General features: G+C 46.4%; 1 protein-coding gene across 3 annotated transcripts in view; it reads right to left on the minus strand.

Moving 5' to 3' along the window:
- Window positions 1–229: 229 nt before the first annotated feature.
- The window catches only part of MAD1L1 (mitotic arrest deficient 1 like 1), a 348979-nt gene continuing 324059 nt past the window's right edge, over window positions 230–25149 (minus strand). For all 3 annotated transcript variants that reach the window (XM_032126012.1, XM_032126014.1, XM_032126013.1), the window contains one exon: window positions 230–1296. In XM_032126012.1, coding sequence (XP_031981903.1) covers window positions 1138–1296 — 159 coding nt within the window. In that variant the 3' untranslated portion in view covers window positions 230–1137. The remainder of the gene's footprint in view (window positions 1297–25149) is intronic.

Genomic DNA, 25149 nt, shown 5'->3' on the forward strand with positions numbered 1-25149 from the left:
GCAGCAGGGCTTGGAACTAGATGATCTCTAAGGTCCCTTCCAACCCAAACCATTGATGATTCTATAATTCCATAATTCTATGAATGAGACTTGCCCGGAAAAACAGAGATAATGATGTCCTCCCTTTGCAAAGCACTACCAGCATCAGACCACTGATGTGCTCATCCTCTACATGTGGGAGAGGATGGCAAGGCACAGTGTGCATCCCAAATAAGAGTCATGCACCCAGTTTGGGAAGTGACACTTTATTGCTATGACAGAAGAGCTACATCCATTATAACACAAAATGTTAGACGTCTGGGGATGCTCCACCCTCCATGGAGGGGAGGAGGAGGGACACCTCCCAGAACAGATACCCACAGGGTGGTGGCAGGCAGCAGACTAAAGCCACCAGCACTGAACACAGCCCAAACTGCTCCCTTCCACTTCCTACAGTCCTGAGATAACCAAGAACCCTAAAGCCTCAGTGAGGAACCAAAAGCACGGCAGTGACTGAGCCACAGAGGGGTCAACACAGGTAGAGGGGCTTCAAACGGCCATTTATGCTTATGCTCGTCTGCTGAGTGATGGCAGACTCAGGTCACTGATGTCTTAAAAATAATTTCAACCTTGCTGAGTGATGAGATGTTTGCAAGAGCAAGAGACTTTTCCTGGGTCTCTGTCCCTGGGGACAAGCCCTTGGCTCCCATTAGAAGAGGACAATGATGGGGCAGGAAGCACCAGCCTCATGCCAGGTTTGTCTTTTTGCTGGGGCCCAGATTGGGGGATACCTTTGGAAAAAGCTGCAAATGGTGGTGCTGGGGCTCCTCAAACCAGGAGTTCCCACTGTATTCCCAGACAGATGCTGAGAATCTGGGTAGTGATGAACACATGGCCCAGTTCAAATGCAGGGATTGGATCTTGGCACGGGAGAGCCCTGGAATGGAGCTAGAGTTGCCCTCCCACAGGAAGAAAGTTACGCTTTTCAGAGGAATTGGTGAGATTTGTGACTCAGCATGAAAGAAGGGGGAAGAAGGAGTTCCCTGCAAAACAGAAGCAACCCAATACCACAAATTAAGGGTGGTGGACATGAGAATTTTTCCTCACTACCTCAAGTGTCCTGCCCAGGAGGACCAAACCCTGGCTGGCAGTGGGACACTAAGCAATGGTCTGGCGGCTGAAGAGGTCGAGGGTGAGGGCGCTGAGGAAGGCTGGGATGCTGTCCTGGCGCAGCAGGTGGAGCTCGATCAGCTCCCCGATGGTTCGGGAGAACTCCGTTTCCAGAAGCTGCATTTTTCCACCGGAGGAGCTGGAGGCCTAATGGGAAAGAAGAACAAGCCCATTAATACCAGGGGTTTTTCATTCACCTCCCGTGGCACAGGAGCAGTGTCACCCTGAAGCCTCCTTTGCACCGAGGACGTGCCATCTGTTTGGCACACGGCATTCCTGAATCCTGCATTCCAATGTCCCCATGCAGGACCCCCGTGTGAGCCTTCCCCAGTGACAAATATGGTGATGGGGAGGTGAGGGGTTTGACCATCCTGGAAAAAGCCTGTTCTGCCAGCACACAGCAGGGCTGCCTACATGAGGGTCACTGTCACCAACACCACCCAAGGTGGCAGGAGCTCTGCACAGGGGTTTTTTCTCCATGAAAACACTTATTCCTGAAGTCACACCACTTCTGTAGGAGGAAGCAGACCTGTTCCTAATTAACATAACTCCTTCCCAGTGAGTACTGATCCACCCCACATCCCTAAAGTGTTTAAACCAGCCTGGCATCACACAGGTGAAACCTCCAGAGGAATTACTCCAGAGATGCTCTCAAGAAAATAAGGAAACTCAACATGTGGGAAGACATTACAAATCTCCTGTAACATATAAAACAAGCAAAAAAAAAGCTAAATGCAAGAGAAATAAGGGATGCTTGAAGCCTCTCCCGCCCCCAGAGGCACAAAAGCAGCTTGTTTATTAATAAACAGCAAAAACATCACAGTGCAAATGCTAATTTTTTTCCCCTGCTATTTTCCTCTTCAAAATACTCCCATGCCTAATTGCTTTGCAGCTCTGCTTCCTGTCAGACCGAGGTGGGACCGCACAGGTGGTGCAGGGCACAGCCAGCAGCCCCCTCCTCAACCAAAGGATGCCAAGATCCAAAGTGGAGGATTGCCAGGTGAGGGGAGAACATTATGAACTTTCCATGTTTGGGTCCCTTGGGGTTGTGAGGAGTGCAAGGTAGAGAGGATGCCCCTGTCATCCCCGAGCCAGGCAGGGAATCGAAACAAGGTTTCCACGTGGAAAAGTGAATTAGCTTTTGTTTAAAGCTTCATTTTGGCTGGGATGTTTTTCAGCAAATCCTGTGCTTTGATCTGAAGCTACCTGATGCCTCCTGTGCACCTGAGGTACCACTGAGGGTACACAGATCAAAGAGGGAAGCGATGGCAGATGAAGGAGCCAGTTGGAGGCATTGGGAAGGACGTAAATCCCCATCCCACGTAAAGCCAAAGGTGCCTGCCATGTGAGGCTGTAGCAGAGCAGCAAGCACAGGGGCTGGGTGCTGTGGCAGCAGCACAGGTTTTATTTTGCAAATCCTCCCTGGATTCAGCTGTTGGGAAGTGCCAGTTTTGGAGGAAGGTCCGAGTATTATGAATGCATCACTTGTGTCTCCAGCTCTTTTACCGCTGAGTTGGATGCATCTGAAATGGGAATTCAAGCTCTGTATGAAATACACAGCCTCCCTCGCAGATTTAAAACACTCTTTGGGCACAGAATTAATTTCCTAACAATTTACAAGCAAATCCATTAATTGGTTTACTAGTTTAATTAATTAAAGTAAATTCCTTAAGAAATTTAGCATCCAGTGCCAGACCATTTGCTTGTGTTTTATGACCACAGAAACTGAGCAACATAAATGTTTTAAATTTCCTCTACTTTGAGCTCACTGGTGTCGTGGGTGAAGGCTACATTTGAATATCTTCTCTTTTTTTATGAGATTAATGGTAGTTTCTCTCTACTATTCTTCATAACCAAAGTTTCCTCCTGCAGCAGAGGCAGAAGAATAATGTTCAGAGAAAGTTATGTGGACAAATACATGCTTCTGAGAAGATTGGTATTTCCCACTGAGTTTTCTCAGCTGCCAAGGGAGGCACCATCCTCCCTGTCACCCCCATGGCCTCTGTCTCCCCAGAAACTCCAAAAAATCAAAGAAAACCCCCAAATGCTTACAAACCCCAGACATCTCACCCAGGTTTCTTATGATTGCTTCTGTAACAGGCACAAGGCAAGGCAGCCACTTGGAAAAAAAGCAATTCTTCCTCTGCCGGGAGATGTTTACATGTGAACTTAGAGGATGGATGCACTTGCAGTGCAGCTCATTCAATCTCACACTGCTTTTAAAAAAATGGAGAAATTTTTTTTTTCTTTTTTTCCCCCCAGGAGTGTTTTAAAATTGCTATCATTGTTACTTTTCTTATTATTTGTTTTTATTGCTTTTTTTCTTCACCCATCTGTTCATAATGTAGTATAGACTGGGATATATAGATAGATTTGCTGCTTTGGGTTCAACAGCGGGAGTACCTCTGCAGCCTGTGCTTTACAAATAAAGTGATTATATTAAATAATAGCAATATGTTCCCATTAATTCACAGGATTTCTTTTCAAAAGGCAGCCTGCACCCTGCCTGGTGCACTCGCTGGCAGAGAGGGAAGTGCCCAGGGCAGGAACAGGAGCGAGCAGGGGATCATGGCAAGGCAGGGGGATGCACAGGGGTGTGCAGGAACACCGAGGGGGAGCACATGGCAGGGATGCTCTGCTGAGTGAATGCTGCAGGGTCTGGTGTTTCACACCATTCTGGATCAATGCAGAGCATGCCTGTGACTCCAGCTCTAAAAACTGGATTTATGAAAATAAGAAACGTGAAATTTCCAGCGGTTCAAAACTGCAAGGGCACCCGAATCCTCCTCTTCACCGTTCATAGCTAGGGTTCCCTCCACCCATTTTTAATCAATTTTTTAAAAAATTGAAAATAGTCTCAACCCTCAAAGGCAAACCCCTGGACACAATTCCTGCTGACAAGAACTTGCAGGTGCCAGCACAAGCCAACTATTCACAGCACACTCCATGTAATACAATCACCAATCACCCTGCTGATGCATTCCCTAAAATTCTAAGTTTCGATGAAGCCAAAAGCCACCCCAGCCCATCTAGGAATAAAATGCAAAGCTGAGAAGAGCATAAACAAGTGTCACTGATCCATGGGGACAGTCCATGAGTGGGAATGGGGTGAGAGAGACCAGAGCATGTTCAAACCCAGCCCTGACTGCTCTGTGCCCAGCACTACTGACATCACTGCTATAGCATGTTGCTCTTAAAGAGAGGGCTGAAAGAAAAAAGCATCAACACTTAGAGTCAAACTGAATACATGGGATCAAAGGAACAGCTGGACCTGTGAATATGCCCATCCATCCCAGAGTCAATGCATAGAGGAGACAATGCAAGAGGACACTCTGGGGACCACCATCATTCTTCACTCCCTCTTTCCCCTTTGTGCTGAGCCAGACAAGTGCAGTGCTTCACTAGAGATGGAAATATTCCCATCTCAGCCTCAGTTTCCCAGAGCACAGAGCAGCCTGGGATGCTGAAGCTAAGCACTATGAGAATACCATCTCTCAGGTACTCTGTACATAGCCCTATATTGGTTTCTTCTAATTCATGGGAAAAGTCTGTCTGGCTCACTAAACTACCAAGATTCAGATCTCTGTTATGTTTTATTCAGATCTCAAATACTTGCAAAAGGAAAGATATCAGCTTTCACTAAGCTCTGTTGCCAGTTCAGTCTGATTTAAGGACTATGGGGACCTTTTCTAGAAAAGCAAAGGAAATCACTCTTCCCAGTCTTACTGCACACCCAGCTCTGCTGGAGTGGGTGGGATGTGACTCTGGTTGTAGATTTGAAGGGTGACACCCTGTTTGTCTCCTCACAGGCTGTGCTACCCCACAGCAACCAGATCAGGGGCAGACCTCTCTATATCGTAACCCACATCAACACTGGTCTATTTAGCACAGAACAACACGAACTTGAAGGAGCTGCTCTGAGAAAGGAGCTGTTAGCACAGCTGTTTCTTCAGGGGAATCGAGATCAGCAGCCGCCTGCCAGAAGGAAACATCATAAATCTTCCTCTTAACCCTGGAAACCGGTAAATTATTCAAGGCTTTATAGTTCAGATATACATGTAAAAATCTCTCAAATAACCACCAATGTGGTAGAAAAGCAGGTTCTTCTCTCTGATGAATAAGGAGCAGACAACGCAGATGATGTGGAGGAGCAATCAGCAATAGGCATTCCCAAATGTCCCACTCGGTGGATGGACTTGCAGCTGGGTGAACCAGGCTCGTAAAACTGCAACATATGGACCATAACAGGCTCTCTCTGCCATTTCAGTGTAACATGTACAGGACTTCTGTCTGCCCTGGTCCTGCTGAGATGGCTCTTTGCACCCGTGCTGCTTCCCTGAAAGCCAATACCCAGCACTTCCTTCTCTGCTTCTTCCAGCAGCTGAGGGGCAGCTATGTGAAAAGTGTGACAGTGTCTCCTTTAGTCACAAGCTACCACGGTGTGGTTCAGAAGTGCACTCAGGTTTATACCCATTTCCTCTTCTCTCTGACATATTTTGGTAGCTAAAAACAATGGCTCCAAAAGTGCCATCCACTATAAACCGGCATGCAGTGTGACTTTAATCACACAAAGGATGCTTCTTGAAAAACATGGGTTGAGCATAAGACCCAAGGTCATGCAGACCTTCAGACACTGGAATAAGACTGAAAAGAGGGTGGTTGCATGCCCCAAGGAGAGAGCTGACATGGGGATGTGGTATCATGAGAAAGTATGGAGTAGAAATGCAGAAACAGGGAGAAGAAGGCTTCAGCATTCTAGACAACTTGAGATTTCAACATGAAGTGAGGATTTTCTACCTCTGATTTCCACACTGAGAAAGCACAACTGCCTTTGGGGATGCAATCCATGCAGGACATGTGTTCCTGCAACTTCAAACACACACCTCAAGCGCCGCAGGTGGAGTTCCTGAATGGGTTTTGGCAAGCTGACAACAGGGATGGTGGAGCTTTGTGCCAGGCACAGCAGGTGAGACAGTTGTGTCTCAGCTTGGGAATAAAGGAGGCTCAAACACCTCCACAGTGTGCAGAAGGATGAAGTCCTGGACTTTGGCAGGGCTGCCAGAGCCACCCCTTGGCGTGGTGACAAACCTTTGCTTTGCAGATGCCACTTGGCCACGCTCTATGGTAGACAGTGCTTTCCAAGGCTAAGATGTATGAGGGGTCAAAAGGAGCAAGTGAATCATTGTCCGGTGACATTTACCCAGCGAATGCATCTCGAAGGCCCCATCTCATCTGCTCTGCTCCTTCCATAAATCACTGTCCGTGCTGTGTCCCCACGGACGCCGGCTCAGAGCACACACAGCAACAAGCCCCCCGTGCGCCGAGGGAAGGGGCAGCGCGGCTTCACACCCAGCGCTCCACACGGAGCTTCTCCCTGCTCTGTGCAGGCTGCTCCAGCACTAAGGGCCATGCTGCAGCCCCTGTGACCCAGTTCTCACTGCCTTTTCCCTTCTCCTTGTGGTGCTCCCCACCCTACCCTGAAGAGCGCTGTGCCATCCACTCCAATGAGGGTTATGCACATCTCCCCACCAGATCGACCCATTTGGCAATTTGCCTTCATCACATGAATCCCTCAGAGCTCCTCCTCATGTGGGGCACTCACTCCCTCTTCCCAAAGCCTTCATGCATCAGCAGAAGCCCTCAGGGTTGGCTCTTCCACCTGATCACCTCCTGCATCTCTGTTGCCATGTGTGCCTCGGAGCCTTGGCCACACTGCTGGTCCTGAAACCCCCTCATCTCCCTGAGGCTTCCCCACGGCACCCATGGCCTCCCTCAGCACTCACTAACACACACAAACCCTGCCACAGTCCAACAAACCTATTTGAAAATTTCCTTTAAGAAGCTGCTGGCTCTGACCTTTAAATGAGAAAATCCTTTTGTTTCTGCCTCTTGCTTCAGATGCCGAGATTTTTCTAAATGTCAAAGGCCGCCTTGTCCACGTGCAGATGTTGAGGGGGGAAGCAGTGGTGCTGAGTGGGCTGGCACCCTCTCTCTGGGGCTGCAGAGCTCATAAACCACCACTTCAGATCACCCCAGACAGACAGACAGACAGACGCAGGGCAACCCACCATGCACAGAGCCAGCCAAAAAAGCTGGAGTGCCCAGAAAAAAACCAAGGAAAATATGTGTGTGTGTGTGTGTGTGCACATGCAGGAACTGCTTGCTGAAGTTATAACAACCCAAACACGAGGTTTTGAGATTTAATTGCTCGAACTTGGCTCTCTCGGGTGATGATATCATTATCAAAATACCCCAATTGAGTTATGCCTCACCAATCAATCTCTCCTAAGCATCATGCACTGCTCAAATACCAGGTCCCCAGGTAGCCTCTAAATCACTTTAATTACAGGCCGTTCATTTAAAATTAGGGAAATACTAAAGAAAAAAAAAACAAAAAACAACACAAAATTGAACCACAAGACATGCTTATGGCTGGAAATATTTATGAGGTTATTTAGCAAACTGTTTACTGGTTTCCTTCTTTTTTTCATGGCAACTGGCAGGTTCCAGCTGGCCTCACAGGACGCCTGCACATTGTGGCTCCCGCAGGATGTGCAGCACTTAATCAATCAGGTCACCTCCCTTTCCCAAATGACCGTTCCTTGTCTGCAGCAAAACTTCCCCCCCCCCTCCCCCCCTTTAATATCCTCATTGTAACCCAAAGAAGAAGAGCACTTCTTTATAATAATTGTTTCTTGCCAAGACCTCTGACCTCTGTGTCACCAGCTTGGTATATAAAGTGAATTTATGAGGCAGACAAGGATGGATGCCTGTAAAGGGCCTTCCAGGAAATGTAATGAAAAAGCTGCTTTTAGCTGCTGAGCAAAGAAAAGCAAATGCCTGGCAGTGCCAAGAAGAAAATTGAATGCTGGGATGGGGTAAGTGAGAAACAGCCCCGTGTGCAGTGAGATTTATAGCAAACATTTCCTTTCTCTTTCTTATTATTCAACACTGAGATGAACCACAACCCCAGAATGTCTTTGGAACAAGAGGTCAGCTCATATACTTCCATCTTAACCAGAAACACGACCCAGGCACTGTGTACACGAGGGGCAGCAGTGATGGGGTCCTGGATGCTGCACCAGCTCTGCAGCAAAGGAACGCAGAGCGGGGTGTGCAGCGCCAGCCTCTCCCCACAGCTCCCTGTTTTGATCTAGGTGAGCTCTCCTGCACCTCACGTCAAAAATGAAACATGAAAAAGAGCAGGGACATGTGCTGAAGGGCTGCACCCCTCTCCATGGGGGAAACCTGCTGGTGTTAATCCTGGGGGACAGTGCTCTGTGCAGCAGAGGGCGAATCAGCACCTTCTTTCAAAAGGTTTCTCCTACAGGTTAATGCCCTTTAGACTGTCAAATGTGATGCCATAAAAATAAGATCAAAGGCTTTAAAATAAGGGAAGCATATTTTTTGATTCATACTATTACTATTTTATATCTGAATATTCCTATAGAGCTTTTCATCCTGGAAGACAGGTCTTTGAACTGCTGTGATTTCACCTATCACTGAGGAACAACCCCTGGGGTAAAATGTGACAGCTATTATCAGGGTGCATTAATGTTACTGAACAGTTCAGGACAGACAGAGACAAATATATCCAATTTAAATCATAGGTTTGAAGAACTACTGCTCAGTGTGGATTAATACCCATGCATTTTCCAAAAGGGCTTTGAGAGTTTTTAGAGAACAAGTGCTGAAACTAAAATTCCCTGTCTCATCTGTAGGATTCATTCAGGCTCCCATCATTATGCTGCAAATTGAACATTGTCAGAGAGGGAAGATGGCAATGCACATGATTCACTCATAGTATCTACTTTTGCAGATTCTGATGGGATGTCCAAACCAGCCACCAAGGAGACCCACCCTGTGGAGATTTGCTGAGGTGATACCTAAAAATGGTTCCACTGAACACATGGCTGGTGAGAGTAAATCACAGCAGATTGCTCACATCACAGAGAATGGAAAACCACATGGGATGTCACTCTAAACTAATACTGGCAGCTGGCTGTAGTCGGAGCTTGAGGTCATAAATTATAAGTTTTTAACAGACTCAGATCTGCTAAATAGTGTTCACCAGCCAAATATGCTTATAAGCATTAAGCATGGAGGAGTAGGGATGGGAACAAGGCACAGAGCTCACAGAATTTTTCCAACCCCATTTCATATCAAAACCCAAACTATGACATTAAGCCTTTAAAGCCAATACCTCCATAAAATCTCAGGATCTTTACAAATCAGTGTTTCTCCTTGTTATACAGCAAAGCTGTGCTGATCCCCCAGCCACGGCTATCTCTGACCTACAACAAATCCCTTCGGAAAGAGCAGCCAGACGTGCGTTATCCCATCTGCTGTCACACCACACGGGGCAGGGCTGGACCGCTCCAGCACCCCGTCTGCAGCTTCCTAACCATCTGCGAGGTGACCGTGTTGGACTGGTCAAGCTGCAGAATGAGTAGCTAACAAGCATTAACAACATCTAGCCCATGTGTTCTGTCTAGTAAAATGCCAACCCATCTGTCTGTAACATCAGCGACTCCGTAGAAGCCATATGCAGGAGAGACATAAATTAGGGAGAGAAAAATCTCCCGTTACTTTCTCTGCAGTGAATCTGCAGTTGTCGCTGGGAATGTGAGGGACTGGGTGTTTTTTAAGTTCTGTTTTCCCAGCCAAATCTCAGGCTCATGTAGCTCTCCAGCCCTGCCATCCAGAGGCAGTTTTGGTCTGCACCTGACCCTGGTGAATGTGTTTTGGCACAAAGAGAAAAGTAGCTGCAACTCAAACCGGCTTCCAAACCGCTCCCCCAGGAGAGCCAGAAGAAGAGAGACAACTTGAGGGAGATACCAGGGACTGGCAAGTGAACCCAGCATACAAGAAACCCGCAGTTAGACAGGGAGCTCATTAACCAGCCAAGCTGCTTATCACATTCCTCTCCACCTCCCTTGCTGGAAGCTCTCTGACCTGGAAGGAACAGAGGAGCAGTAAACCAAGAACATGGAGTTTCCGGAACAAGAGAAGGAAGCACCTATGGCAGAAATGCAAGAAAAAAAAAAAAATCATCTGTGTGGGCTGTAATTAAGACAGCCTGTTGCCAAGGCAGGGAGATACTCCACTTGTGAACTGCAGCTGGGAGCATGAGGTCTGTAAGAGAACACAAGCAGCAAAGTTTATCAAGCCCTGCATTAGTGAGAGACGTCTGGAACCACGGAGAATTTTGATGGCAACTTCTGAAGCTGCGGCATTGCCTGGGAGATAGGCACCCCCTCCCCAGAGCAAACCACTGCTCCCCAAGAGGCAGAGCTTGCTGGAGCCTTCATCCCTCACTGAGTCACACCAGACACGTGCCGTTCCGCTGCTTGGCTGCTCCTGCTTCATGGTCCTGCTCAGAAGCCTCTGCTTTCCTGTCTCTGGATTAGAGCAAATCAGCAGTAAAACCCAAGACTCCCCTCTGAAGTGCCTGCACGTGACAGAGTGAAAATAGGTCATACAGACTTCAGGACTCACCACCTGCCAACTGGAAATGAATCCCTGAGTTTGGGAGCTGGGCATCTCACTTTGCCTGAGATGGAGGGAGAGTGCCTGGAGCTGGGAATGAACAGAGGACACATGCTGGGGAGGCACATCTGGAGTGACTGCTACTCTGCCACACTGCAGATGCCATCATCTGATTAGCACAGTTATCCTTATCATCTTTTTGGTATCCTTCTCCAAGTCTTGCTATAAGCAGGGTGGATGGAAGGCTAAAGAACTGAACAAGGTCCTGTTACCAGTAATGGCTCAAGGGACTGTAAGTGATAAAGTTAATGACAAGCAGACAATTAGACCTTTAGCTCTGTGGCTGAGGGATGGGGCAGTATATGGAGCATGCCTGTTCCCGCCTCATTGAGTTTGCAAGGCTTGTGGGGGAAGGAGTAACAGATGGACCTGATGGCAGAGTACAGCTGAAATTCTCACCATGTTTATTCATTACACTCTCCTAGCTCTTGTTTGTCATAGTCTGGCACCCTGGGCTAAAATGCAGGTTCAAGCTTTACATCAAGGAAATTGGTGACACGTATCAGTCACCTCTGCACAGAGCCAGCTCTGCATCACAGCCAGCGCTGCGCAGACCAAAGCCACCGCTCATCTAAGAGCAAGAAGAATTGGTCAATAATTACCCCTTCCTGTGGGACTGTGTGACTTGCTTACAGTTATGATCTACCAAAGTGGAATTTAAGTGTTGGCTCTGGGAATAACGTTAGTGGCCGTTGCAACATCAATAACCAAATGTCACAATGTTAGCATGAGCTGAGGAAGGTGCTTTTACTGCTCTCGCTTTTTTGCTGGCTCACATTTTCTTCGTTTTTCTTCATTTGAAATCGCTGCCATCAGCACGACTGTCAGCAGGACCAAAGTAAGCCTGAGTTGTCAGTACCCAGAAAGTCAAAGAAGGAAGTGATTCTGAACACGCAAAATGATTTTCTTGTGTCCTCAAGAATGAGTTTTAACCCTTAACAGCTCACAACTCCACTGTGGGGAAGCACATTTCTCAGAGTGCCACAAGTAGAAGTTTATACTGAGAAGAGATGTTATTATTTTTTAGATGTCAGCATTTCTTTCTCAGCTTCAAGACTTCTGAATTCATGGAGCTGATGGTTACCAGTAACTCTGTTTGTGGAGTTGCTCAACCAGACTTGTAGTCCACAGGCAGGAAATCTTGAAGAACAAGTCACCTGGCCTGTGCAGGTTGGGTATACCCAGCTTTCTTGAAATGGGCTTTTAATGGTAAAACCCAATGTGAAACAGAGACATAGGACTCCTCTCTCCTTGAGCAGGTCTGATCTCACCGCAAGAAGAAAGCCCACGGCTCAAGAGACAGAGGTTGCAGCTAAGGAGTGAATAAATAGGAAGATTGCAGTATTCACTGAAACAGTAGGAGAAATTCTACTGTACCCCTTGGGGGGACACTCGGCCCTTTGGGCTACGACACATTTGCTGAAAGTTCCTGCTGTTGCTGCCTGTGCTGTCATTTGGCACTAACCTCCTGAAGAACATGGCAAGACAGCGCTGCTGGTTCTCATGTCTGGATGAACATGCTCCTCTCCCCGAAGGGAAAAGGAGAGGTTTTGTGTTTAGCGAGTGCGCCATGTTCGAGCAACCTCCGAGGAATCTGCCTGGGGCCCTGGGCCTCCCCATCTGACACACATCTGACTGGTTGTCTCTTCCTGCTGGTGTTCTCCCACTGATGTGCTGCCATCCGCCAGTCAGCTCCTTCTGCTGCAAGTGCAGGGGGGAAGAGATTTATGCAGACACCATGTATGCAATTATGAAAACAGAAGACAAGACACCCGGATATCACATAAACTGATGCATTTTTGCTGGCAGGCTTTTTGCACGATCCAGTAACAGCTGTCATGCTCCAGCTTCTCTCATCTGAGCTCTGCTACCACTTCAGCATCCTTCCACATCCTTTAAGAGGGCTTCCTTCCCTTCCTGGTACAGCCTGCTCCAGATGCCACAGCAAGGCAGGCAGTAGCGTGGGATGCAAAGGGGAGACAGTACGGCTGCTTTTCATAGCAGCACTAAAACGAAATGTTCACTTCTTTAGGCAAGATGCTGCTCATTAGCAATGACCTCGAGGCATGCAAGCTGCTCTACCAGCAATCTCTCCCACTCTGGAGCTCTTTAAAATTTGCCCTTTTCCTGTGCCAAGTCTTTGGCAAGCTTCCCTGAAGCCCAGTAGTGATCTGCAGAGATACACACACGTTGCCCAGTGCTTTCTGGAGAAAGGTGGTGCAGGGGCTTTCTGGAGAAAGGGGAGCTGGTATGGAGCTTGGACTTCATGTCTTGTCCCCTACTCAGCATATCATTAAGGGAAGGAAAGGACAAGCCTACAAGTTTCCCTGCCAAGTCAGCTCCTGCTGTGAACTCTAAAGCCTGGGAGCCTGTTAGTGCCCACATCCTCCTGGTTTTCAGCACTCCATGCTATGCTTGCTTTTGTAGATAGATTTAACCTTTCTAAAATTAACAACAGAAGAGAACTTCTTTTGGCAGAACACCAGTTTTAGAAAGATGGAGGAACACAACATTTTCCAAACACTTGAAAACTGCAGACTGAAGATATGTGTTAGTCTCTGCAGTGCATGCTGGTTTTGCTCATTATTCTGAATGCTAATACATTAATAGATCCTCTCCTGATTAGCGGCTGCACTAGGCTCTCTTTCTAGGAACACATATGGCTCCTTCTTGCCACAATATTGGAATAGAGAGCCAAAATATTTAAACACTGACACTAAAAAAAGATTTTATCACCCCCATCCTGATGTAAATAACTAAGGCTGGAGCCAGCTCTTAGCTCTATATGCCTATCTTTCAAAAAGTTCTTAATCAAATATGAATGAACTGGCTGAGGCCCATCTGAAGTAATTGGGCTGTCTGTGGTTACAACGCTGCAGCAACAAAACCACTGTGACATCCTCTTATCCCACAGGATGCTCTGGGTCTGGCTGAAAGGAGCACATACAAGTTGGGGTTTTAGACCCAGGTGTGTGTGCAGTGGCTGGTTCTGCCTGCAAGAAAAGGGAACACATTTTTTCTTTCCCCACACCTGCGAGTTTAAAATATTGTCCTGAATTAAGATGATTTTCAGGGGACTCCCAGATGTCTACACACGGCAGCATTTATCCCACCTGCTGAAGGACATGGGAATTACCCAGCACACAGCCCAGAGGGTATGGTAAAAATTCTTGTAGTGTATATTGGGCTTGTTTGGAGTTGTAGGTCAATTGCCAATACAGAATTGCCTAAAAGATCTGTTCCTGCCTCATTTTTTCCCATGCTGTGCCATTATCTTTCCTCTCTGCCATATGTCTTGCCCTAATCCTACCTGTCTAGTGCCATCAGCTGCTAAAATAAACAGCAGTTCCCACTTTGTGCTGTTTGCCCTGCTGCTGATCAGACCTGTCACTGGCTAAGAGCGACACAACCTGACTGCTAGCAAAACCCTGAAACTTAAAAAAAAAACCTTTCTACATTTCAACAAGTGAGACCTGAAAGGGGAGGGACTTCAGGTCTGTACTCCAGAAAACACTTATCACTACAGAGCTGAAACATGGTGTGAAAATAAAAGCTCTCAAAACCTGCTTTCACACATTCCCCAGCGTGCCCGGAGGTGTTCCTGCTCTGACCCACCTAACAATGCTCTTGAGAATTGTTTTCACAAGCAAAAAATACAAACAAAACAGCAAAAGAGTCAAGAAGTATTTCTTCAAATGCCTCCAATCTAGGCTGTGCTCTAAATACATTGTAGAAACAGCACTAATATATACTCAGATGTTACTGAAAGCCACAGGAAAAGACCTCAGCAAACACTGAACTGTAATACAGAGCAGGTCCTGACTTTGGTGTCAGGATTATTTGAGATCACTGACCTCGTCCTACTCAACCAGACTATTTTATAACTCAATTGCTTTATTTCTATAGATGTACATGAGATACTTAACATTCTTTCTTGTGCAAGAACCAGACAAAAAGTAGAAGATGCGGATGAGAAAACATGCGGATGAGCTCCCTTGGAGGTTTCACGGACAAAGATGTTTAAACGAAGTAATTTAAAACCAGAAAGAACCTCACAAACAAAGTGTTTCTAAGCATCTCATTCCACTTGCTTGTTTTCAACTATATTTGAAAAAAACCTCAGAGGGAACCAAACCACTTTAGCAGCTGCTTCCTCATTCCTGATGTCCTCTGGAGAACATCACCAACCTTTTTTCCTACCAGTTACATGCCAAAATTTCTAGAACAAGTAACTCTACAGCAGTTAGGAGAATTGAAAAACATTATGTAGTCATTGCTTGTCACAGCTCTGAAGGGCAGGGAAGTACCAGCATAGCCCGAGACTGGCAGACAGGAAGAAATGGGTTTCCTACAGCATCAGAGCAACAAAGAGCCCAAAGGACTTGGAGCTCGAGTCTTGCTTGCCTCCTGTCCTGCAGAAACCAGAGTTTTCCCAAACCATGGGGCTGCAGGGAACGTGCAAGATGTGGGATTCAATTCTGCAATAATCAACCCCAAACTCTGTGTCACGGTGCGGGGAGGGAATGCCTACAATAAAGCCAGCAGTGATGCCCAGGCACCTGCAGCATCCCCTGGGCACAGCCCCAGCCAGGGCTCAGCCTGCCTCGGGAAGGGCCCTTCAGTGTGCACAGGGCTGTTCCAGCCCAACAACCAACCCATTCATCCCCATGACTGCTCCATTCAGGACGAGCTGACACATCCTTCCCACAACAGAACCCTGCAAATGACTTTATTTAACCAGGGAAACAGATTTGTGTTGTTTCTAAAGACAAACGAATCTAGTTTTGGCTGCAGAGGGCCGAGTTGGGCCCCTCTCCGTGCCAGTAAAAGCATCAGGATTGTGGAGGAGACTTAAGAGACTGTGTTTACTTTTAGTCTCCCATGGATCATAACTGAACAGGAAAAAAGGGCTCACACAGCACAACAGATCAGGCTGTAACTGTAAAGGAGTTCAACACTTTGGATCTGTTTCTCTCAAGCTCTCAATGAATTTTTTTGAATTTAGAGAAAGACTTCCCACAGTTTACTGGTCTGCAGTGAGAGTGGGGCATTTTGGGGAGAGGATGGTAAAGCAGAAGATTTCATAGAATCACAGAATAGTCTGGGTTGGAAGGGACCTTGAAGATCATGTAGTTCCAACTCAAGGGGGATGCTGCCCACTGGATCAGGCTGGTGAAGGAAGATGCTACTCTTTACTATGTTGTCACTTTTCAGCACATACATGGCCCCAAATGTGGCTGAGCTCTGCCCAAAGATGCAAATATAAGCGTTCCTGTGCTGGAGGTTCCTGCCTGTGTGCTTCAGACAAAAGGGAAAAGGGGAAAGAAGTCCCCAGAGAAGCAATCAAAAGTGCCCAGGGGCACAAAGCAGGTTGGCAGCAGAGGCAGGAGCCATAGACAGATCCTGCAAGTCCCCCCAAAACATCCAGGCTGTAGGGAAATCTCTGCTCTCTGGTGCAAAGGCAGAGGAGGACGCAATGACATGGATTTATCTTTAAGTTGCTGTGCAGGGAGGCACAATTCTTTACTTTATAGTGGCCAGTTATTTAACCTTAATGCTCCACTGACACTATTTTTTGTATGGAATGTTATATACGTGTCTGTGTACAAATTTGCAGTGTTTAAATCACGGATCAGAGGTGACCTGCAAGTTTGTGAATGTGGAGATTCATGCAGCATGAGGGCTAGCTGGGAGGATGAAGTCATTAAGATGTGTTCTCATCTAAAGTTACTTATGAATTATTTGTAAGCTATTTTCTCACTTATTTTGTTATAATACCCCCACATACTCACTCACCAACCAGTAAAAATAGCTTACCAGTGAATGCACGTTTCGGAAGTCTGTTTGCCTATTTTCCCTTTGTGCTGCAGCTGCTGTTGCCATGCTGTCGTTGCTATGTTTTCCTTTTTCTTTCTTTTTCTTAAGAAGAGAAAAGGAAAAAAAAAGTCTATTCCCTAAACATGCTAGACTCAGCTCATGGAACAAAATACCTGAGGTAGAGCCTAGAGGAATATAACATAATCTGGCTGAAAGAGCATAGTTTATGTGTAGAAAAAAGCCTTTTTGACACTAATACACAGATTCTTCTCTGAAAGAGTTAATGAAACCACAAGTATTATTTAGATCAGGTAAAGATCACTAAAAAAGAGTATTAATACGTTACAAAATGGTCAGGGAAAGGTAAAACTCCATGCTGAATAGGTTGATAAGGAGGTAGAGGGGAAAAAAAGAGATTTAAAAGAGTAGATATGGCCAAGTCTCATCTGGAAGACAAGACAATGAAGTTGCTCAATAAGCTTGTTAAAACAGTTCTTAAAGCTTGAAAGCTAAAATTTGTCTCAGTGGGACAGCCCTGAGAAATACAAATGCTTTTTCCAAAGGCTGCAAGTCCAAGGTGGAAATTTTGGTTCTGGGTTGTGGGTCCCAGGTTGCTGCCTTCTGCCTCTGATCCCTGTATGAAGAGCAGGCAGTGTTTGCCAGACTGGGGTTGGGGCTCAGCAATTAAGTTCTGAAAATACAATTTGGGTTGCCCATTCCTCCGTTGTCCCTCAGCTCAAGAGGAACTGGGATGATTCTCCCATCCTCAGTCCCCTGCTGGTCTCCATGGAGGACCATGGAGAAGAGCTGGCAACATGATGACAAGAATCGATAGCTTCAGCCCAACTACTGATGATTTGGAGCACAAGAACCTCCTGTGAGATGGCAAAATGACTTGGGTGGCTTAGGAGTGTGGAGAACTGTGATGGAGGACCTGTGAAATTTGGGTCACTGGGCAATGCTACAGCAGAAGAAATTCGATACAGACAAGTGCAATGTAGTGTGTGTTGTTCTGCCTATTTGAAGGACTCTTAACATGCTGATGTGTTGGAGATGATGTAACCTCTCAGAAAAATAAAAAGCCAAGTGCCACCGTGGCTAGTTTCTAGACAATTTCTCAGTGTACAGTGTCACTCGAAACATCAAGCAAAAGGTTAGAATAAAATGTGCTTGAAAATAAGGCTGGGAGTACCATGTCATGGTTTTATACAGGTTGAGAGCATGTCCTCTTCTGAGCAGTGAGTCAGCCTTGGTGAGTTCAGTACAACACGAGGGCAAAAGATAAATTAGGTTTTCCTTGTTTGAGGCATGTGCTGTTTAACCTGCCTTTCTGCTCATCACTGACTGCATCCCGGGGTCACTGGGAGAAACATTAAGGGCTGCAACAATTTACTGCAGAATTAAGACAGGCAACAGTAAACAGAGGATGGGCAGGGTGGTGAATGCTGAGTCAGATGTTACACTAGAGAAGACACTTCCAGTATTTCAGGTACTCTTCAGCCATTGCCCTCCTTGACTGAGGTGGGTGAGAATTACAAAGTGCAGCTGGATTCAAGATGCCCCTTTCTCTTTATGGAGTTTGGATGCATTAGCTGCCATTTTTCTTCCTGGAAAACCAAGTTTCCATAGGTCAAAACCCCTCCAACCCTGACCTGTGTGGGGCAGGGGTGCTACTCCTGACTGTGAGCTTAAAGCACAGCTTGCTCAAGACCACTTCTGCCATTCACTGTGTGTTAATTACTCCTGCCTTTACCCACATCCTGTCAGCCCCAGACTTTGGGGTCTGACAAAAACCCCTTCCCATGAGGACAGCCACTTCCAGCCAAGCCAAAGAAATCACACAGAGCTATGTAGTCCCATGATTAAGAGCTGTGAGTCAGGAGCTTCCAAGTTTATTCCTCACTTTGAGTCCCAGCATGAACTACACAAGTAGCATCATTTCTCTGCATCTCAATATCCTCACCCTCCACTAGAACTAATAACAACTCCTCCACTGAGCAGCCCTGCTGTGAGAATCAATTGGTATTTGTAAAGGCCTTTGAGAAATGTAAGGCACAGTCTGTATGTGAAAATTATTGATATGATTCATTACCAGGCATTCATACTCTATTTATGCAACTCCCAGTCTATTACTAAATATATTGTCCATTTGAATATTGAAATCACTGCTGCTAGTAATTTCTGCTAGTGTTACACTGGTCTTTCAGAGGTAGCTTTTTCAACTTGAATGGAAGAATTGTGGAGGCAGCGAAAAGGGGAACAAATGCCAGAAGAGGAATTTAAAAAAGGACAACAGCTCTGTGCAGGCTTCATGGAAAACAATAAAAAATCCATTTAACAAATAACTTTGTGCTAACACTTTCCTGAATCCTCTTCCCGTTCTCTTTTTTTCTCAGCTGAATTTGTGTGAAAATCTGATCTCCATTAGCCTGTGCCTGCAAGATGAAAATGAGCAAACCTGAGTGCCTTATGTCTCTCCAGACAGACCACTTGCTCCCTACACAAGAGCTCAGGTGATGCCTGAGACCATCTTTGTGACCAGTCTCCTTTCCAGAAAGTGAGGATGCTCCATCCAAACCATCATCCTTCAACCCTCAATCACCAGCTCCAACTTTCCCCAGCCTTTTTCTTTACCATGCTACTGAAAGCAGCAAAATCTGGGACTACTCGTAGAGTTTCTGAGAAGAGAGAGCATATGTCTATACATTATATATTTATTCACACACTGAGACATGTTCTCACTCCCGAGACACACACGGTATGTTCCGACTTTCTCACTCCAGCATGTTTTGCAAATCTCTTCTCCACCCCCTCTATTCCCTTGTTTCACTTTATCAGTATCTTGTTTAAGGGAAATGCTGCCTATTGTAAACTGGAAACATTAACATCAGGTCAACAGACCATTCATTAAGACACAGCTGTGGGACAGGGAGTGATTGGGCACAGCTATTTTCCTGGCTCAGCTTCTTTTCCTTCCAGTTGGAAAATTTACTTCCTTGCTGTGATCCTTCTACTCACTCTTGGTGCTGACAAAACGTTGCCAATATCCGCGGTGTGGGAACTCAAGGACGATCGATATTTCATTTGAATCAAATACAATGATTTCTTTTTGTTTGTTTTGTTTTCAAAGCTCAACATTTTGCAATTAAACATGTCAAGACATGGGGAAAGTTGAGGTGGGGGTTCTTTTGTGAAAGGCAGGAGGAAACAGCACAGAAGTAGAAACCAGAGCAAATCAGCAGTGAAGCCAATAGAAATCTGCTGCATCGTTTCTTCTTCCTCTTAATACATTTTTTACGAGAAGTGAGATCTTTGATTACATTTTTGATTAGGAGAGACAGGCATTGCTCTGCCCAGTGCACAGTTAGAAGGAAAGGAGCCTTTCATGTTCACAGATATCAGACATCAAAACAGCCATTCCCAGCTCTTAAAAGGATCAGACAAAACTGCAGCTCAAACTGTGCCAGGGTACTTTGGTGCAGGCAGGTTCCCGGTGGAAGGCATTCTCAGAGCTGTAAGAAATCCTGTGGATGCTGACACTCCTGTTGAGTGAGGGGACAAATATGGGAAATTTCTCCCAGAGACGTCCAGGACCATTGTAAGGGCATTTCCGAATGAGCAGACTGAGAGCCATGACAGCCAGGCTGCAAAGAGAGCTGCCTAAAAGGAGCTCCTGGTTGTGAAGGATGGCTAGGTGCTCCTTCAGAGGGTCCAGGCAGGACAGCTCAGTGGGGAAAGCAGCCATCAGAGCACAGCCAAGAGCAGGATTGTGCAGATGAATTACATCTCTCCTTCCTGAAGACTCATGGGCTCACTGACACTCCCAAATATGCTGATGCCCAGCTGCAGGACAAGAGCACTGACAACCAGCTCCACCCTGCAACACAGCTGGTCTCTGTCTTCAGAGCTGCAGAGCCCTAGTGGCCTCCCTGGTTCAGAGGTCACCTTGACACCTTGACAACCTACAACAGCTGAATTGTGTGAACAAGAGATCAGACCTCTGATCTTGCAGGACTCCAGCTGAATACTGACAATGGCAACACGGTGTCCTGGCTTATCCCTCACCACCACTGCAAATGGCCCGTCACCTGGCTGTGGGATCTGTAAAAACTCAAAGGCTGAAATGAGACAGGACAGCAAATCAACCCATGGATTCATTCAGAGTTCACTTCAGCCTGGATTCAAGCACCTTCTCCTGCTACAGCTTGCCAGTATGCATGACAGAAGAAAAAAACCAAATCATTGACAATTTTTCAAGGTCCAAAGCAGGCTTTGTCTAGGTTGGTGGCAAACATGATGCCCATCTTCCCAGAATTTGGCTCAGCTGTGCAAACAGATGTCCTGAAAGCATCAGCTGCACCTGTAACTAACTTGGATGCTAACGCAGACACCTGAACCTTCTCCATGTGTCCCCAGTACTGAATACTGACCCTCAGCCATTAAATGGGCTTGCTGGTGCAGAACTAGTCCTATCTCACCAGGCATAAGTCTGGCCTCCAGCCTGTTCCTAGTCTTTCTCTACAGAGAAGTGTCCTTCAAAGCCTTGCAGCATCACTTCACCTCCACCATCATCTTCTGTATTCCCTCTAAGTCAGGGTATCATATAGAGAAAGCATTGAGCCTGCACAGCCACCAACACCAGGACACCATCCAGTCCAGCCTGTCTCTGTCTGTGGCCTCCATCTGGCAGCAATGATCCAAATGGCATTAATCTGACTCCATGCTCAGACTGATAACAAACATGTTGCAACGGACAATTGTTCCTCCTACCAAGGCTGCTGCAGATTTTTATCCTGCTTTTCCCTTCTAATACAGCAATAATGTCAGACCAAGGGAGTCTGGAGATCCCCACAACTCACCCTCAATGGTGCATTGACACCCAGCCCTACATCTACATTAAGGATGAGCAGAGCCATCCCTCAAACGCCGAGTGCCAGAGTAAGGTAAGTGCGCGGATGACAAACAGCTGTCTCCAGCTCAGGAGAGACACTGCAGAGCTGCTGCTGGAAAATTCAACCCCATCTTCCACTGAAGTGCCATATCTATCCGGGAGATAAATAGCCCTTATTTCCTTCTGCACACACGTGTGCTACTGATATGTGCCAGCAGTGGCTGTGAGCATCCCTTCTGCTGCTCCGAGCGGCCAGGAGGTCACAGCCTTTCCCTCCGATGCAGGCTTAGCTCGTGGGATCCCAGCCTCTCTTCCGGAGGGTGTAATTCACAAGCACGCTTCCCAGCTGGATCAGCTCGCAGCAGCTTGTCCACTTAGCACAGAGGCAGGTGAGAACAAGCTGTACTCCAGTGCTGCCTCGTATCGGCTTGTCATTAAACACCAGATAGGCTGCCATTGATTTCAGTTACATTTCTGTTCCCAGCAAACTCTCTAGAAACACTTATCCCAAAGCCTGAAGTGCTCCTGAACACACACCCTCCTTGTTTTCTACTGTTACTGAGGCACTCAGTATCTCTCAATGCAGAAGGCAGACCGGAGGAATGCTGCAATCTGATTTCCTCCCCAACATCACCAATGGGATCAAAGCAGCAGTGGGAGCACAGCCATTCTGTTGCTCTTGTGGCTTTTTCCTCTGTGAGACATGTAGACCTTTGATGGTGTTTGAGGCTTTGATTTCACTGGCTGCACTGATTTGATGACACCACCAATTGTTCTTTTTTGATCTCTACCAAACAACAGAGAGCTGCTGAAGCTTGAGCACATTCAGTGATTAGCTGCATGGCAGAAGAAAAGTAAGATTCCCCCAACACTGAGGCATGACTTACAACGAGGTAGATTAATTTTTCTAGGAATGCTTTCCTGCAAAGCAGCCTTTAGAAAAATCCAAGGGATATTTGGTCCTCTGGATGACGAGAAGAAGCCATGAAACAGTTCATTCTGCAACCTAAGAAACGTTCCTGTATATGATCTCAGAGTTAGAGGATGAACTTGAGGTATAGAAACAAAGAACGTGTGCCATGGATGTGTGCAAGAGTCTCCTCCCAAGTACAGCTGCCTCCTGTTGATCTCACCCTAGATCCTGCTCAGCCACGTGCCATCACAGCACACTAAAGCCAAGACCCCAAGCTCTGTGCATAGCACACCTGTCAAAACTAGCTGCTCTGTGTTCTCATGCTACAAAGAGAGGGAGAGTGAGGAAAAACAAGGAGCAAATGCACATATCTAGATACCTATGACATCTAAAGGGAACTGTGTTGGTGAACAAAGGAGAGAGGCAGGAATGGATGCAGAACCAGGGAGTTAACAGGCACCAGCTGGGCATGGTCAGCTCAAGCAAGCATTATCCCACCCAATTTATATGTAACTACCTTGGCTGAAATGCCACTTAATTTAAAACACCCAGGAAACAAAATAATGTCTTCAAGGGTGGGTGAGGCCAGTTTGTTAAGGGCAGGACAATTTTATTTCCTGCTGACTTGCCACCCATACTAATGGTCCCACCACAAGAGCATTGTCAAGGTGAAAGGAGCGGTCCACAATTCGAAACAGCCCATGATATGCAACCAAACCATTGGCAGCTTCCTTCCCATGGCTGGTACAATCAAACAGCCCAGCTCCCAGTCCCAAATGCCCACCTGCCTCCAGGGGCTTCTGTTGAATTGGAAATGGGAACAGAAACCTTAGAGAAGCACTTCAAGAGATGAGCCTGTGGTTCCCCTGCTCTCCAGCTGTGTATCTGGTGGTGGGCACCAGAGCAAGGGACTTCCCTCGACAGCCCAGTGACACTCTGAGTCCAGGGATTTACAAACCACATTGGATGCAAATGGCTTAGGAGCCCCTCTGCCCCGGGTTCCTGTGGGGCTGCTGGCACACACCGAAACACTAAGGAGGCTGGGGACAAGAAAACTCAATCCACTGGTGTCGAGGGACACCTGGGGTCTCAGAGCAGCGTGAGCCATCAATGGCTGTGTGGCCACCTTCTAATGCTCTCCTTCTCTATTCACAAATGACCATTTCCACAAAGGCTGAGGGATCAGAGAGAAGAAGGTGCCGAATGAAAAACTTCACAGCATCATGAGGAGACGGGTTCTGCACAGCCACAGCACTGCACCTGGTGAGCAAGCAAAGCCCTGAGGCAATGCCCAACCTGATTAAAATAAAGGCATACTCCTCCACATGCTGTGCTGCCTTGTACTCACGCTGTTCCTCCGTTTTTCAGTTTGTAAAATAGAGGAATATTTGCTGTACCTTGCAACAGTCCTGGAAGGCTTAATTCATGTTTGTGAAGTGCTTTCAGATCTTAAACTGGAAGGCTTGAGAAAGCACAAGTTGTTATTATAATTGCATTATTAAGTGCTGTTAAAAAAAAAATCAGCTTATGTTTTGTAGAATTCAGGTCCTTCTTCAGACTAGCTTTGTCCCTTGACACATGTATTTGACAATAACCCAAATAGCCTTGATCTTTTATTCCCAGCAGGGTTTTCTTTATACCTTAATGAGGTCTCAATCTTTTTTCTGAAGGATGAACACCTCATCTCAGTACAACCAAACTCTCTGAGCTGCTGCACGTGAGCCTGGTTTCCCTCTGCTGGACTGGATCTGCTTCTTTAACACCAGTCCAGAGAGGGGAACAGACTGGTCAGGAGGAATATGGGTGGGATGTCCCATATCCCTCACAAGATGCCACAGTACACTTGCAGATTTGCATTGGATATCTCTAATTTTTCTGCCACTTAGGACATTTCTCCTGAGAGCCACGCCAGGTTTAGTCTCAAATACAGCAGTATTTTTATCCCTCTTGTCCATAGTGCCTGATATTCAACCTTATTTCTGTTGCATAGCAGAAGAGGCTTCCAGGATATATTCCTGCACTATATTTCTGTCTTGAGACTCCAATATTTCACTTCCCTTACCCTTACCATTACCAAATCACTCAGAGATCTACAGCCTTGTTGATACTGACGTTCTTCTCTCCTCAATCCTTCTCTCAGGTTTCCTTTTTTTTCCTCTCCTATCATCTGCAAATTGCATCGTTTTTATCTTTTGCTATGCTGGAAATCTTATCATGAAAGAGAGACTTTTCTTTTTTCTTTTTTTAATTAGTACTTGGTAATATTACCAAGCTGTGAGTTTATGGTTTTGTAGATCTTATATTTTTGACACTAATTACTCACAAAGGCTTTTAAAGCAGCATTTCAACATAGCAACCGGCATGACTGTAATTAAGTAAGAAGCAGCAAATTTTATTTTACATTTCAGAGGAAGTCTCTAGCATTCCTGCCCTGTATCACAGCTCAGCCCCTGGTATTGCTCCAACGAATGAGACCAGATGTCAAAAACATATTACTCCCCATGCACACACAGCTCTCCCCACCCTCACCCAAGCCCTTGGCTGATGTATTAATAGTGCTGTCAGCACAGAGGATCCACAGGGATTCACCACTTGCCTATTGCCAATCTGAAGGGCTTTGCTAATTTCAGATTTGTGGTTTCTGCTACTTGTGGGAGAGTGTTTTCCCTCGTTCAAACCTCAAAGACTCATGTTGTACCGACCACATGACCGCACTTGATTTATTTCCTCCCCACCATGTCCTCGCTGGGACCCAGCAGGAACACGGAAGGATGTACTGGTTTCCATACTGATGCTGAATGTGCTGCCTGGAAGGTACCAGGGCAGCAAG

This window comes from Corvus moneduloides, chromosome 16, assembly GCF_009650955.1.
Source record: "Corvus moneduloides isolate bCorMon1 chromosome 16, bCorMon1.pri, whole genome shotgun sequence".
NCBI classification, from domain to species: Eukaryota; Metazoa; Chordata; class Aves; order Passeriformes; family Corvidae; genus Corvus; species Corvus moneduloides.